Source organism: Leptonychotes weddellii, chromosome X, assembly GCF_054177405.1.
Source record: "Leptonychotes weddellii isolate Sample4059 chromosome X, ASM5417740v2, whole genome shotgun sequence".
NCBI classification, from domain to species: domain Eukaryota; kingdom Metazoa; phylum Chordata; class Mammalia; order Carnivora; family Phocidae; genus Leptonychotes; species Leptonychotes weddellii.
Window position 1 is genome coordinate 88565789 of NC_138385.1, and position 17551 is coordinate 88583339.

At 43.8% G+C, this 17551-nt stretch overlaps 1 protein-coding gene across 2 annotated transcripts in view; it reads right to left on the minus strand.

The window, feature by feature from the left end:
- Positions 1-5252: 5252 nt before the first annotated feature.
- PDK3 (pyruvate dehydrogenase kinase 3) overlaps positions 5253-17551 on the minus strand; it is a 73151-nt gene continuing 60852 nt past the window's right edge. Inside the window, exons 12-13 of one of the 2 annotated variants that reach the window (XR_014141371.1) lie at positions 5627-15613; positions 5253-5569 (exon numbers count right to left, since the gene is read on the minus strand). Coding sequence is in view for 1 of the 2 variants with exons in the window: in XM_081809032.1 (XP_081665158.1) it covers positions 15583-15613 (31 nt within the window). In the remaining variant the exon portion in view is untranslated. Of the gene's footprint in view, positions 15614-17551 lie in introns of both variants that reach the window. The other variant, XM_081809032.1, reaches the window with a different exon arrangement.

Below are 17551 nucleotides of genomic sequence, written 5' to 3' on the forward strand. Positions count from 1 at the left end.
TTACTGTACTTGTATTCACAAAAGCAGAGTTCTGATGGAGGGATTAGACATTACTAAAATATTTGATACGTAACCTTCCATTTTAAAAGAATTAATGAATCTATACCTGAAAGAGTTGGGATACTTTACCCCTTCCACAGGGACCTTTTCAGCTAATTATACTTGCAAATGAACTTGTCACTCGAAAATTTCCAAGTTCAAAGAAAAATCTGTCATCTTCTGCCATGCACATAGCTTGAGAAAGAAACCAGTCTTTCTTGTCTGGTCGTCACGTTCCACTGGACGGACGTTGACAAGATGCCATTCACTAGTCTGCCCACACAACAGCATGAACACAACTGAGTCAGTGATTATTTTTTTCCATATCTGATACCCAGGAATTAACAATAATAGAAAGAAGTTGAAGAGGTATATATTAGTTTCCTACTTCTGTCACCAACTCAGTGGCTTAACACAACACAGGTTTATTATTTTTCAGCTGTGGAGGTCAGAAGTCCAAAATGGGTCTTACTGGGCTAAAATTAAGGTGTCGGCGGGGCTGGATGCTCTAGGGGAGAATGTTTTCTTGCATTTTCCAGCTTGTAGAAGCTGCCTGCATTCCTTGGCTCGTGGCCCCCTTCCATCTTCAAAGCCAGCGATGGCCAGTGCAGTCTTTCTCACATAATACTACTCCAACATGCCTTCTGCCTTTCTCTTCTACTTATAAGGGCTCTTATGTTTACATTTGCCCCACGAGGATAATGCAAGAAAATCTCTCTACCTTAAGTTCATCAGCAACTTTAATTCCTTCTTGCCATGTAATATAACATATTCCCAAATTCTGGGGATTACGATGCAGACATCTTTGGGGAGCCATTATGCTGTCTACCACAAGGTGACTGATAATCACCATAAACCCTTGAACCTTTTTCCAGTTCCTGAGTTGAGAAACAGTAACCCTCATGCAGACAGATTCATATTCCTCTTTTTAACATTCCTGTGTTTACTCATGATGAACCTGCTTAAAATGTTTCTCCCAAGTCTTGACGTCCACAAGAGAAGCACAGAATAGGTATAATGGAAGATGTCTGACCCAAATGAACATGTTAATCGGCCCATGAGGAGAGACGTGTCGGGTCTTCAACTTACGAACACAGAGCCATGGCTGGTAGAGAAGGAAGTTTAAGAGTCCCCCTGCCCCATTCTCTGTACATATCCTCCAATTCATACTTGGCTATCTCAAGAAGACAAGAAGCAAAGGGCAGTTAACCAAAGCCTTTGATCATTGGTTATGTTCCTGCTGAAACAAGCCCAGGAATACAGTTTTTGACTATCAGGCAGAATCTGTTTCCTGCCTATTCTCCACCTGGTTTTGGTTTTTTGGTTGTTCTGGTTCTTGGATGTTGACCACAGCCACCTGAAGCTAGAACTCCCTTCCAGCCATCCAGTGTCAAAGTACTCCATGCTCCTTTCTAGAGCAACTTATTTTCCCATTGTGGCCTTTTATTAGCATTTTAACTTAAGGCCTATCATACATTCCTGTCTGGAGCATTCAATAAACATTTGAATGAGCTGCTAGGTCCTGCAAAGATGAAAGAGGACACAATCCTGCCCTCACACCAATTTCAGCTCAGTAGCTAGACTCTCAACCCTGGCCTCTCCTGACTGGCCCTACCTTTGATTTTCCTGAGCTCTTGATGAACAGTCCAAGTTCTGATTCTGCCAAATAGAGTTTTACAATGATTTTACTGACAACTAATTTTGCATTATTTTACTCATCTCTTTGGGTGTGGGTGCTGTAACTTTCTCTGAGTGCAAGGACTGCTAACTCTTACTCAGAGTGGGGGAAAAGAAGATTTTTTTTTTTAAGATTTATTTATTTATTTGACAGAGACACAGCAAGAGAGGGAACACAGGCAGGGGGAGTGGGAGAGGGAGAAGCAGGCTTCCCACTGAGCAGGGAGCCCGATGTAGGGCTCAATCCCAGGACCCTGGGACCATGACCCAAGCCTAAGGCAGATGCTTAACGACTGAGCCACCCAGGCACCCCGAAAATAAGTAGATTTTAAATAGATTTTCAGTTTATTAGAAACCACTCTTTGAGGATGCTGAATGGAGGAGGCTTATGATGTCCATCCCTTAGCTAGACCCATCAACAGTGAGGCTCTAGGTGAGCTACCAAAGTCCCAAGGCATCAGCACACACTTTCCTTCAAGGCCCTCACATGTGCAGAGCCTGGGCCAGAACTCTCCTATGTGGACGGAGCTGTTTGATGAATGACGTGGCCATCCGAGGTCTCACCCCAAATTCCTCGATTGCCCTGTGACTGACGGGCCTCTCTCACCTGGATAATGGGGCAGTATTTGCCCTCATAAACTTGCTATTTTGTTACCAGTTGAAGCCCTAGGAAGAGAGCAGTTTTCATATAGAAAGTTCTGTTCCAATTACAGTGCAAGGTGACAATAATTATCTCTAACTTTAGAAACAGTTACACTATATGAAACTGTTACTAAGGAACTGTGGAAGCTTCTGCATCCATCACTGTTATTAAAAATCATTACCATGTTTATTTTGTTTGAGGACTGGCAAATTCTGTTTGGACAAGACCACCAGAGGACAGCAAGAGTATCATTAGCTTAGAGTTTCTTGTACAGTAAGAAACAGCAAGGCTGCTCAGTTGCCCCAAATTCAAATCAACAAGGCCTTTGATCTCTTCTAAGTATCTTCCAGTTACCTGTGAAACAGAACATCAATAAAGTTGCAAGGACCCTGGGACCCACTCTGTGTGAGGGAGACAGGATTTGCTGCCGCCAGCATTCTACTGTTCTCAAAGGCGGGTCTGTAGTTGGGACTTCTTCAGTGGTTTTCAACCTGGCCACATGTTAGAATCTCCTAGGAAGTATTTCCCAGAGACCATCGGATGGAATGGATCCGAAGTGGGGTCCAGGACTCAGAGGTTCCAGTGAGACCAGGTTGAGACCCTCCGGGCTATACTTAATACTTCAACTCAGGTAACAAAGCGAGCCTTGGAGAGTAACTGGATTCAGAGGTTGATGATCAACGGCTTATATGACAAAGACGAGAACTGATCCGCCATACAGCTATGACAGGAAAAGGTCTAGGTATCATTTGCTTATTCAAAGAGAGACTATTAAGGTGATAAAAGTGTCAGAAACAGGCAGTGGGCAAAGGATTCATTTTAAGACCAACATTTAGAAATGCCCAAGGTACTGTTAAGCATCCAGTCCTATCACTATTGAAAATGGGTGCCCAATGTTAACAAAAAAATTCAACAGCATGTAATGGCTATTTATAGCTGCACTGTCCAACATAGTAGCCACCAGCCACGTGTGGCTTTTTAAATTTGGATTAATACAGGGCACCTGGGTGGCTCAGTCGGTTAAGCATCTGACTCTTGATTTCGGCTCAGGTCATGATCTCAGGGTCCTGGGATCCAGCCCTACGTCGGGCTCTGCGCTCAACACGGGAGTCGGCTGGAGATTCTTTCTCTCCCTCTCCCTCTGCCCCTCCCCCAGCTCGTGCATGCTCTCTCTAAATAAATAAAAATCTTTAAGAATATAAAAATAAATTTAGATGAATACAACTTCAATTGAAAATTCAGTTCCTCAGTTGAACCAACCACATTTTAAGTGTTCAGCGGCCAGTGGCGACCATATTGGACAGCTCAGGTAAAGAACATTGCTATCGCCACGTTCTCGTGGTAGACAGTGGTCTACGGGAACCCTTCCCAGAGGCAACCCCTCCTACACGATGCCTTAGGATTTATTTGTGTTATCAAAGGGTACATTTATGTGTTAGTACGATGTGAACATCTGAAAATATCAGCAGATAATCATTTGCAAACATGCCTGAAGTCATTGGAAAACCTTGAAAAGACCGAGAAGGAAGTCAAAACGTACACAGAGGGGCAGTGCCCTGCAGCGGCTTCCCAGAACCACAGACGTTTGAGTTGGAGGGTCTCTTGGTGAGCCTCAACCATACATCCCGTATGATTTCCAAACCAGGCCGGAGTGGCTGCAACAAGAACACTATTCCCTAGTCGTGAAGGATTTGTTAGCACAGTGACTGACTTTTGGTAAAACCAGACAGATATTTGAAAACTACGAACAAAAGCCAGGGTCACTTTCAAGAGCCACTGCTTCTGTATGCTTTGGGCAAAACAGATCGCAACATGAGAGCAGTTGATTAGTACCTGCTTCCTATTTTAGGTTTTAAAGAGTGCCATAAAACAGCCGACCTGGAAAGAACTTTGGAACCATGGAGTCCAACTCCCTAATTTTATAGACAAGGAAACCAAGGCACAGTAGAATCAAGGCAGATGTGCTGATTTCCCCATTAGCAGCATGCCCCAAAAATCATTCAAGCCCAAGTTTCTTGCATCGAATTTTCTAGGTCTGTTTTTTAGTGATAAATATACAAGAGAGCAGGTATGTGGCTCTCAAATTTTAAAAAGACCATTCACCATTGAATGTTGCGTAAAAGAATGACACACTGGCAAATAACATGAAGACCACATCTCTGAGTTCTTCAGCAAGTCCAGAAGCGCAGCCATGTGTCTTCGGAGGCCCTGGGTTCTGGTGTCGGTGCTACCCCAGTCCCTCAAAAGACACCATGGAATCAACAGCCCTTTAATTGCAAATTTCAAGTTGTTTATCTTCTGCGTATTCCATATGGCAACAGTCCCCAACTTACACTTTTTAAAGAATTCTCCCATGGCATTTGTTAAAATACAGATTCCAAAGCCCCCAACCCAGAGCATCTGAATGGAGTGGAGGGAGAGCCCAGGAATCTGCATTTAACCAGCACTTCGGGTCATTCTGGTGTAGGCGGTCCATGGCCAGTGAGGCCCAATTTGCCTAGCACGGCCCTGGTTTACACCTGTTTACATGCTTTACGGTATAATTATTAACAGTGCTCTTTTCACTGTCAAAATGGTCCTGGCGTGGACAATATATGGCACCCTCTCTCTGATCCGTGGATCGTATTTTGAAAAATATCGTTAAACCTATTTACTGTCAAACAATTCCTTTATTTTGCCAACAGGATGTTCCCCACTACCGAGAAGCCAAACAACCTATAACTCCAGTGGATCATAAGATCTTAAGTATCCTTGTCCGTTCCCAGCAACTTACAAAGGTGCTTGGTGCTGCTTACTTACTGAATTTCAGAAAGTGAGAAGACGAGCCTCAGGCATGGTAGGGATCTGACTACAGACCAGGGCGCAGGAAAAGACCACGCTGACGCACAGTGAATCACAGCTACCGTTTTATTGTCCGATGGCGTTGGTACAGAATTGTCCACGTGCTCCAGGACTAGGGTGGCTATGACACACACCACAGATGGCTCTGCGACTCATGGGAACATTACCCGAGCCACGCACTTCTCTGGTTGTGGTTTTCCAACAATCACAACAACAGAACAACGTTTCTCCACAGAACATGAGGCTGCAAATTACCTCAAACCAAAGTCACCCCTCACTCATGACAGGGCGTACCAGCCAGGCCACAGAACGCCACAGAACATGAGGGGCTGAACTTCACTCTATGAATCACAAGGCAGTTCGTGAACACTGGCCACATGCGTACACTTACCACCGTAACTAAGGTGACAGATGCACAAAGTGAACCAGGTCAGATCTGGACTTACAGGTACAAAAATTGTAATGAACTTTTATTTCATTTAATAGTCTTCTCCTGTCGTATCAGCTATGGTTCCCAGTGTAGACACTGCTTTTGTGCGTCAAAGAGTTATGACGAAACACTGGCTGAGCAAGTAATTTTACATTTAAATGCAGCATTAGGTATGTTCACGATGGTATATTTGACCCTGCAATGACTTCTCTTATTTGGTTCAAGCGTTTCTTAAGTATTCACAACTTGGGTTCTAAATCTGGAAAATATTTAAGTTGCAAGCGCTTGTGAACTTTTGTGAGGATGAAAACTTAGAGCAACAGATGGTGCGGTGTGTACATATACCGGAAGCGGCCGTTACAACCTCAAATGACCTGACCACCAAGGAAGCCAGCAGGGATGAGGGTTAGCCAGAACGCTCAGTATGCTGCATTCTGCTAAAACGTGGGTCGTGTTGCCCGGAACGGGCTCAAGCGCAAGCCTGGTTTTGGATGCGAGGGCAGCACTGGGTTCTAGTGCAGGGCAGCGTAAGAGAGTGACCGCTCTAACGAGGAGCATCGTGGAAGCGGAGGAGGGGGCCCTGGAACTCGACTCCTCCAACCCTGAAGTCAATTTCAATTTTTTAAATACTCAGCACTTTCTATTTTCTAGGTCGACCTTGCCTTGGCTGTCTACTCAGAGTCAAGATACATTTAGTTTGGTTTATTCTAAGGAATCATTTTAAGCATATGCACAATTACTTGGTCAGATTTACATGGTAGCACTAAGAGGAACTTTTAAAAGTGAAAGGCAAGATACCAAGGGACTTTAGGCGATGCTCTCCGCAGGAAGAGTTCTAGGGGCGGCTAGGTAAGAGGGAGCTGAGAATCGATCTTGGCCCACCCCTTCCATTTTCCGTTTTACCCCGGCTACGCCAGCCAGCCAGGCCAACTCTGCCTCCTGACGGCGCTCGGCAAGCGAGGCGCTGGGGCCCGCGGTTCAGCCTTAGCCCTCTTCAGTGGCAAGCTGTCTCCAGAGCTTTCAGATCCCCACAGTCACAGGCTTTAGCTGTAATTATTGTAAAGCATTTGTTCTAATTAAACACATCGGAGAGTAACCTCAGCAGTTTTTGAGATAAAGGCATACGCCAGTTCTTCATATAAATAGAGTGCCTTTTAAAATACTCATTGAGGTTTCCCATGGTTTTAACAGTTCAAAGGACAAAAATAAAATGGAATTTAGAAGAAAGGGGGTACCAGGATGTATTACAAACAACAGTATGAAATCTTATACTCATCCTACCTGTTTTCGCAAACTCTTCTGGTGACACTACGTTACCACGGCTAAATGGTGAATGCCTTTGACTTCCAATCAGGTTGAACGTTCGTAATTGTCTTTTTAATGTCTGGCATATATGAAGAGCCAAAACAGAGTCAGAACTGAATGTTAGGATTCTTTTTCCTTTCTCTCCAAAAGAATCTCAAGGTAAGAATATCTTAAAACATTAAGTAGTTCTGTCAGTAATACGCATTCCATTCTTAGCTTGCCATTTTTGACCAGATTGGAAGGCAAAGAGGAACTGAAGAGCTGGGAAAACAGCCCCAAGCGCCGGAGCTGGACGTTTCTTAATACTTTGCTAACCGTGGGGCAACACACTGCTTACAGTATATATACTCTTTGACATTTGTTCTATTCTGGCCCATTCGGAAAAGTTATGTACAGAATTCACATTAGCAGGCCACTTTTAGGCTGGCAAAAGTTAGAAGTACTTAGTGGAATGTTCTTTTAAATAAAAGCTTATGATCCCCAAAGGATTCAATTCCAATAGTAAACAGAATCCAGTAGAAAACTGGAAAGCCAAGAAGCGAACTTAGCAAACAAAATCAAATTGCAGGATTTTTCTCTCTGTGAACATCTCAGATAAGTATGAGGGACGCCTCTGTATACCTACTAAACAAAGGACATTTAGGCGTCACTTGCTCTGAAAAGGCCTAAAGCACACAGAATCTGAGTGGTGATAAGGGTGAAGTTCAAGTTTCTTGGGTAATCTCGTGTTCCTGAGATGACAATACTTTTGAAACTCTATTTCTAGAAATTTAGACAAGAACTATGAAGTCAGAATACAGTGTGATACAGTTTCAGAGATTTGCATGGGGATTCTTATCAAAGGCTATTCCCTGAGACATGCAAGCATAGTGAAAATGTAATTCTCAGAGTAAAAAAAAATATAACATTTAAAATCATTTTGGTTTCTCTACTTCTCCCTTTAAAGAAATTATTAAAATAAAAAGATTTATCTTAATAGTCTAAGCTCTTTATGTTTTACCTTTTTTAAAAAAATTTCTTTTCATTTATTGAAAGGCCAGGCACAGCAGGACACTTTCACAACCATTCTCTCTCCTCAGACTTCCCTTCAAAAGATCACTTCTTTAAAGGTACAGAAATAAAAATACAGTTCTTACAGCTGAAACAAACTTAGTGGAATACTGAAATCATTAACTGCATTTTAAAGAATGCGGTTCTAATTCTTCCCTTTTGGAAACTGTAACACGAAAAAGTTAAGCAAACTTAAAGAAAACCTAAAGTGATTAGAACTTCTAAAGAATGCAATTGCAATTCTGTACTTTTAAAAAATATGAAAAATTCAAAATACCTCTCCATGTAAATTAAAGCTCAAGCTATGGTATTCAAAATTAAAATGATTTACATAATCTACTATACTTTGTTTTTTTAGTAATTAACCTTCCTGAGGCTGATTTTGTTCTCCTTAGTGTTTGCTTAACTAAAGTGCTTAATAAAATTTTTACAGAATATATTACCCTCTCCATAGATGAGTATTATTTTGAACTACAATCTGACAAAAATCTAACTACATTTAATTATGCTTGATTAATCCAAATGTCACTGAGAGATTTATAGAACAGAGAAATATTTTGCAGGTTAAGTTCACTCTTTTCACTGTGAGCTTCCTGGACCCAGTACCACCACCAATCTACTCCGTAGTTCTCTAACATTTCCCAACACCCCACAAAAAATATGTCTAAGAGTCTAAACTGGGCCACGGGACCCCAGGCATCAAGCTCTGGTGCTCCCAACAGCTGAAGTCGCTTGCAGCCGGGAGGTGGGAGGCGTACTGCCCTGTAGAGGTGACAGCGCTGGAGGGAAGAGGGTGCAGAGCCAGGGAGTCACCCCGCGGCACAGGGCTTCGGGCTTAAGAAGTGCTGTGAGGACACCCATGTGCATGATGGGTGGGCTCTTGCTTACTGCAGAGGGCCACTGTGTCAAGACACAAAGAGCAGCCCTTGTCCCGGCCACACGGACGCCACCCTGACCCCATCGCCAGGATCAGGGGCAATTCAGGTCCCTGCTGTAGAGCCTGACGAGAAGGCGGAAAAATAGGTTTCTCAAGGCGTCTGTGACCACGATACCGCTGCCATTTTATTTTCTTCATTTTTAGGGGTGACCACAGCTAATGCCAACCCAAGGACTTGAGAGGGAAGCCTTCTCGGGCAACCCCTTCCTCCTCCTCGAAAACCAGTGTGGAAGTGGTACAGAGGGTCTCTCCTCTCGACAGGCTGCTATTTTAACTCCAGCAGCAGCATCCCCCTGTTGTAAGTGTATTTAAATAATGATTTCTGAGGTCCTAAAAAGACACGTGGAACCTGCTGTCATTGCATTTTGGTTATGAGGAAACATCAGTGCACACCATTCAATGAACGTGGACAGTAAAAGCTGGCTCCTCTCACCTGATCAGGGTCCCCCCACCCCCGCCGGCCCGTGGGGAGAAGCAACAGGCTCCAGGGCTCCGGCTACCCCTAGAGACGCGCTCGGCCCTCGGCAGGGTCCCCGGCAGAGCCGCATACAGAGCCAGGCACACAAGACGGACTCTCCCAATGCCCAGGAACACATGCACAAGTGAAAAGAACTCCGGAATCACGAACACTTCCTCATCTAAGGAACACATCTGTCCACGACGAAAACAACATTTACAGGGCTTGGGGCCCCCTAACTAGCCCCATGCACCCCCTTCCTGGCTTTATTTTTCTCCACTGTACTGATCTGCTCCACTTTATTTCTCTCTCCACTGTACCGGAAACGTTCCTTGTTTTGTGTCTCTTGTCAGTTTCCCGTACAAGAACAGGGTGTGAGGCAGGGATTTCCGTTCGCTTGATCCCTGCCACGTGCCCAGCACTTCGCACAGTTGCTAGCGCACCACAGACACTCATTATTTAAACGGAGGAATGAACACAGCTTTCCTTTCCACGACTCCTCTGTCTACCACTTTCATTTCATTCGTCCCTGACACGTCGGCGCACATTCAGTTCTCCATTCCGCACCAGGACAGAAACAGGGCAAACACCCTGACTTTCGGGGAAGGCACTGAATGGTGCAGTTTGGTACCTAGAGCAAGGCTGTCACTCATGCTCCTTGATCATTAGGCTGGGCTCTGAAGGTGAGGAAAGTCTGCCTGGTGGAATATGCTGGCCACCGAGGAAAGGACACTTCAGCCCTAACAAACGGCCCCAATAACCCCCCACCCTGTCGTCCACCTGTAAATGCACTCTGGAAACATTAACTCGTGTGCCTCTAGAGTAGGCCCCAGACCTACGCACCATCTCAGCATATTCATGAATAACAAAAATAATCCTGATGAGGACTGCACTCCCCTCTCTCAATGAACCAAATTTTAAAATGGGCTGAAATGAAAAGACAGGAAAGAAAACCCGCATCACACTCAAGCTCTCACCAGGGTCAATGCCCTCAGTAAGACAGCTGGACTAGCAACCTGTTAATTGAAAATAGCTTCTACTTCTGTTAATAACTCTGATTATGTGCTAATTTGAAATACTCTATCATATTTAATTAACTAATTAATACTTGTCGGTGGCTGATAACTTCTTAAGTTCATTACAATGTCCTCTATTTTCAAACCAGAAGGTACTGCTACCTCTAATCAATGGAACAGGAACCTGAGTTAAAAGTTATCTTTCCACACAGAACAACAAACAAAAATCCTGTATTGATTAAGTTATTAATGGTTCTTTCCTGCTAGCGACATTGGTCTCTTCTGTTTACTTTCATACAGATTATGACCATGAAGGACATTATCTTCAAAGTCAATGTTTATGCACCTGGACCATGGGGAAAGATGGCAGAATAAATGCATGTTTATATAAGTGCTCCTGCCCTTCAACACACACATCCAAAAACTGAAAAAGAAGCTGTCCATTATGAAACTAATAAAAGCCACCACCCCATACCAAGGACTCCAGGGGGAGTGTCTGACAGATAGAACGAGGTGGGAGACTAATCAGAGGAGCATTCTCACATTTGCCAAACAGACCACAGTTGCTGGGCAGTCTGGGAGAGGTTGTCAAAGGAGTGCACCCATCATTTGTTAACCTGGAGAAACAAGGACCGGCGGCAGTCCGGAGAAGCCCAGTGCAAGCTGTGCGGGTACATTTTCACAACCAAACCTGGGAGGGGAGGGTGAGAGCTCAGGAGAGAAACAGTACCAGAAACACACAAACGCTGACCACATGTACTGCTGCCGAGTGCAAGTACAAAGACTGCACACTCCTGCTCCGGCGACACCTAGTGGAAGTGGGGAAGCTCAGGCGGATCCCTTTCCCCCAGTGAGACCCGGCCACCCCAGGGCAGAGGATCCCGCAGCACCTGCGGAAGGCACTCAGAAGACAAAATGTCCCAAGGAGCTTCGCTTCACTCCTCATTCCCCTATATCCGGCTAGCCGACTGAAACACAAAAACAACCTCCACCGTTACAAACCAGCAGTATCTAGCTTTACAGTTTAAGTGCTAAGGTGACCATTCAAACACTTTCCCCTCGAGAAAAGAGGAGTCGAGGAGGATTTCTCCGCACTCTTCTTGGGCAGCTAGAACTGGTCCCATGCAAAGACAAATAATAAGCAGAAAAACCCATCATGATACTTGTGCAACAATAAAAGAGCAAAACAACCCAGAGAAAAGGAAGGAAAGAAGCCTAAGACAACTAAGTACGCTCTGGAAACAGAATGATTTCAGAAACCACAAAAATTGTAGACAACACAGTTCAGCCTTCCAAGAAATGAAACAAGAAGTCAGAGAGGACAACATAATGAAAGAAAAAAGCTGGCAGAGCTAAGAAAAGAAAGAGATCAAAAATAAAACTGTAACAGAAGTGAAACGCACACAGTGAGCATCTAGGCCTACTATCAACACTGAGTTAGTGACACAGGAGGATCAGACCTGAGGGAAAAAATTCACAGCATCAAGAAAGACAAGGGGATGAAAGTAATCAAAGGAAAGATAATGCGAAGGCCAGCTGACACAGAACCGACACAGGGACAAAGTACTGAAGAAGAGAACAAACTGAGAAGGCATGGAGTAAGGCCCGGATGTCAACGTGTAACGCCTCATCATGGACCAGAAAAAGCCAACAGACAACTGTCAGTTCTGACACAGACTCGAACGAAGTCATGAATTTCAAGGATAAACAAGAAGCCTCAAGCACTCAGTCCAAATAAGCAGGTCATCTACAAAAGGTGAAGAACAATCCGTCTGGACTCAGGCCTCTCAGGACCACCAGACGCTAGAAGACAATAAAGTGATGCATCCACAGAATCGAGGGAAAAAGGATGTGATCCAAGAATCCGATAGGCAGCCAAGTTACTGTTCATCAGAAATGGCAACAGTGGCGTATTTGTAAATATGCAAGAAAATCCAACCAGAGCTGAAACCCAGGCCACCAAAGGCTAAAAGCAAGGACTGAATGTGGAGGCTTTGTACAAAAGGGCTGGCAGTGAACACGGAGTTAAATGAAACATAGAATTAAGTCTAAATAACTCTAGTAATTACCTACAGCTATACCCTCTAAGTTGCCTGTCTTTCTAGGTAAAAGCTGCCAAATCCATTCGATTATCTCCTCTAACTAACTACGCCAAGATGAAAACACACAAAAGAAAACCTCTCCTGAATGCAATTCTCTTGCACTATAGACACATTTTGGTTTATATCTTACCCTTGAGGGTTAATATACCTAAGAAATTCCACAAAAGTGATGATGCTGGTTACCTGGTGCACCGCAGAGAGCACAGGCCCAGGAACAATACGACCCAACTCCTCACCAAAGGAGGAGGCAAACCAAAGAACTGCTTCCGAATGCATATGAAGAGCAGACGTCACACTTGCATGGTCCACCTCACAGCACTCTGAGGATCAAACGGGATGCTTTATGTGAAGAAGGTTCTTTGGAATCTATAAGCAAGGCTATAAAATCGTCTCACTTGATTGGATGGAAAGAACCCACTACATTAAAGAGCCAAAATCAGATACTCAGAGACAAAAAAAAAAAAAAAGGAACAGACGGTTCCTGTGGATCCATCCCTACTTCTTTCCTTTCATTTCTCTACATTTCGAAGTCATTTCTCAACACTATAAACAGGAGATTCGGTATTTCCACAGCTCCTGACCTGAAATGTTTCTACTTTGGAAAGACAAATACTTTAAGAACGTAGAAAGATGTTGCCCCACCACCCAAGGTAAATGTCAATTTTCATTTCTTGATTCATCTAGTACCTATTAAGCCCCTACGATGTGCCAGGAACTATTCCAAACAGTAGATGTAGTCCCCCAATACTAAAAATCGAGTAAATGAGAGGGAAACACAGAGGAAAGGGGAGAACTAACTGAATTTAGCTGAAAAAGGGTCAATGTCTATTTATTTTACAACCTCTATGTAGCAATTTGACCACGTGCTTTGACAACCTGAGCGAACAGCCAGAGGGATGCACGGGGTTCAGAGAAGCACGTACAGGCAACAAGCAGCAGAAACGAATGCGTGGGCTGCTAAGCTGTGAGAACCCAACATGTTCCCGCAACTCTTCTTACGGTTGCTCTGGGAGCAAAGTTCAACTCTTAATGCAGAAAGCAGACAGGAGAGCCAAGACTACTGGGGTCAGATGGAGAGGAGTGAGCCAGAAAGTCCATGAGTAGAAGGACTACCAATGAAGTCATTAAAACACTGTAAGAAACCTTTACTTTTGAAAAAGACCTGTAAAGGGAAGAATGGGATAGGATTTTCCCACCTGTTATTTTCCTTCTTCAACCCTTACATGCAGCTTGTGGGGAGGGCCTAACAATCTCCTCAACCACACGGTAGAACATTGCCAGGACAAGGCAGGAGGGGACCAGCCCTGAATTTGTGGCCTCCTTCCCACTATGGTGTTTCATACTTGAAAGTATAAAGGTGTATGTTTAGAAATGGAGGCCTAGGCAGATAATGATATACTATCTAATGTTGGTAAGAAAGCCGGGGACTTCAAATGGAAAGGGTCATTATTTTCACATCTCTTACACAAGGATCCTATGGCACAGCCCCATCCCCAAGACACAGACTCCGTCCTCAAGCCTGCAGGCTTCCATATGGACCACCCCGTCCCCCCTCTCTCAGAAGTCCATCTGTCTTTCTCTTCTCTGATGGAATCCTTCTAAGGATGGAAGAAGAGATGAGACCTTTCTAAAGATGAAGGGAATGACCACGAGCTCAGGTAACATAATGAAATGAAACAAAATCAGGCTCAGAGGAACGAAGAGAGAGGGCTGCCACTGACCCACGTGCAGCTGGTCAGAGCACAGCTCATCCCAGGGAGGCCCCCCCCGCCCCCCCGCCCAGGGGCCCCAGCGGGGAAGCCCGCCGCCACCACCATGGCACTCAAGGAGGGGAATACTTTACAAAGGACTTTTCCACCAGTGCACTCAATACTTAACTACTGGATGGAAGCATTTATATGGGCGTCAAGAGAAGGCAGAGTAGATGATATGAAAAATTACAGTGAAGAGAACCACATCCTGTGGAGCAGTATAAATTGGGCCTTTAATCCAGGCTCTTGGAAGCCTTCCGTTGTTGAGGGGTCAACACAACCCCGCTTCTCTTTCCTCACCCCAAGGCCTCTGCCCAGTCTGGCTTTCAGCAAAAAAGTAAAGGAGTATGAAAATCAGATCAACGATTCTAAAACTGGCCAAAAAGTCACGAAAATGAAAATTAGGAAAACCAAGGGAATTTTTCAAAATAAACTAGAAAGACCTTTTCCCTTCAATAGCCGATTTTACAACTAGTAAAGTGCATCACACAGGGACTTCCAATTCCTCAGAAAACTACAAAGGAACAGAATATGATAAGTAGACTGGCAAAATTTCTACATAGCATAAAACGCCTCTTCCCACTTTTCACAAACTCGACAATGACCGAAAGATAGTTTTTCACTTAAGATCTTTGAAACCAAGGGGTTAAGTGAAAAATCCCAAGACAACTTTTGGAATGCTTTAATTGACAGAATGGAAGTACACAAATGAATTTTAAAATAAAATCAATGCATCAGAGAGTAAGAGCTAATGTGAAACTTGCCGCACCTCACTCCGATCAGATGGAAGAAGGCAAAAGTTGAAATCACAGAGTGAGGAAGGACGCATATGAGAGAGGAAGGGCCCCGGGACTGAATTATTCAAGACACACTCTGCTGGTGTCTTCAACTTCCAGATCACCCAGGCCTTAGTCAGTGGTTTGGAAAACCATGGTGTTTGGTCACAAAGAGCAACCGCAGAAACTGGCTGTATCTGGAATGAGGAAGGAGCTTAGACTCCTGGGGAGAATGTAGACACTCGACTCTATGACGAGGAGGAGGGAGGTATGAGGGCACCAGAGCGCTAACGAGGCTCTGTGCCGTTTTACGACAGGCGCCAACCAAACCACAGCAACATACTAGGAAAAACTGCTCGGGTTACTACTTTAGTGAAGATCTGGAGCAGCTATAGGAAGGTTTTTGTGGAGAAGGTCCAGCTCATATAGAGAAATTACACATTCAAGCACTGGAGTACTATGGTGCCTTGCTCAGAGTTGGTGGAGGAAAGGAGTTCTCTCCGGTTGACTTGTGGAAGACAATCTTTCTTCTCAGAGAGGACATGAGCATTCAGTTCTCTAGAAAGTTCTATTAGTCTTGACCTTGTCCCTACAAAGAAAATAACAGGAATATCCATAGTGAGTTTGAGTACAACCTTCTCTATTTAACCAAGATGTACTCAGAGCATTTAGTTACAGTGATAATTCAAAAAGCTTTGAGTTATCTCAGAATTATTCTCTATGGTTACTACAGAAAGAGAATTACTGGGACACCTGGGTGGCTCGGTCGGTTGAGCATCTGCTTTCGGCTCAGGTCATGATCCCAGGGTCCTGGGATCGAGCCCTGAGTTGGGCTCCCTGCTCAGCGGGGAGCCTGCTTCTCCCTCTGCCTGTTCTGCCTGCCCCTTCCCCTGTTTGTGCACGTGGTCTCTCTCTCTGACAAATAAATAAATAAAATCTTTAAAAAAATTTTTTAAAAAATTACTATTTATTACTTACACATCCTTTTTAAAAAGATTTTACTTATTTGAGAGAGAGATATAGCAAGAGAGAACACGAGTAGGGGGGAGAAGCAGAGGGAGAGGGAGAATCGGGCTCCCAGCTAAGCAGGAAGCCCAACACGGGACTTGATCCCAGGACCCCAGGATCATGACCTGAGCTGAAGGCAGATACTTAACCGACTGAGCCACTCAGGCGTCCCTTTATACATACTTCAAAACAGTTCTTTACTCTCAGTTAAAAACCTGATTAGAAATGAGGAATGATGGGCACCTGGGTGGCTCAGTTGGTTAAGCGACTGCCTTCGGCTCAGGTCATGATCCTGGAGTCCCGGGATCGAGTCCCGCATCGGGCTCCCTGCTCGGCAGGGAGTCTGCTTCTCCCTCTGACCCTCCCCCCTCTCATGTGCTCTCTCTCATTCTCTCTCTCACAAATAAATAAATAAAATCTTTAAAAATAAAAAAAAAAAAGAAATGAGGAATGAGTGCTAATGGGTACAGGGTTTCTTTCGGAGATGGTACAAATGTTCTCAAATTAGACAGTAGTGAGGGTCGCACACTCTGTGAATACACTAAAACTATACACTTTAAGGGGATGAATTTCATGGGGTATGTGAATTATATCTCAAAAAAACTGTTATTAAAAATCCGAGTAGGTATATGTTAAGAAAAAAAAAAAAAGAAGAAGAAGGTAGCGGGAGGGGAAGAATGAAGCAGGGGAAATCAGAGGGGTAGACGAACCATGAGAGACGATGGACTCTGAAAAACAAACAGGGTTCTAGAGGGGAGGGGGGTGGGGGGATGGGTTAGCCTGGTGGTGGGTATTGAGGAGGGCATGTTCTGCATGGAGCACTGGGTGTTATGCACAAACAATGAATCATGGAACACTTTATCTAAAACTAATGATGTAATGTATGGGGATTAACATAAGAATAAAAAAAAAATCCGAGTAGGTTGTGATGAGCACCAGGTGATATGTGGAAGTGCTGAATAACTATATTGTACAGTTGAAACTAATATTACGCAGCACGTTAAATGAATGGAATTAAAATAAAAACTTATAAAGCCAAAAAAAAAAGAAAAAGAAAAATCTGATTAGAAAATACATTTTTATAGCATTTCTCATTCACCTAGTGAATTTACCATAGCTACACTAAATACTTTCCCAAGATCACCACCAATTATCCTATTTGTATAATTTAACAGTTTTAATCATCAGGCTAACCATTTTCCGATTTTAAATATTGCTTTCTGCTAAAACTTGTTTACCTAATAATATATTAGAAATCAAGACTCATAATTAGTATACAACCTGCTAAACTATTTAGTTTTAAAATGGCATTTAAAACAAGATTCAATTAAAGCCATCTTTTTACAGTCCAAACGGACCATATTATTTATAAAGACTGCTTCTGTACTACCCAAATAACTCCCTCCAGCAGAGCAATAGCTTGCATTAATCGGTCACAGTGATGCCCAACATGTCACCTGACTGACACAGAGACTGAAAATGAAATCAAGGGAAATGGATCCAATTGTTTCAAGCTGAT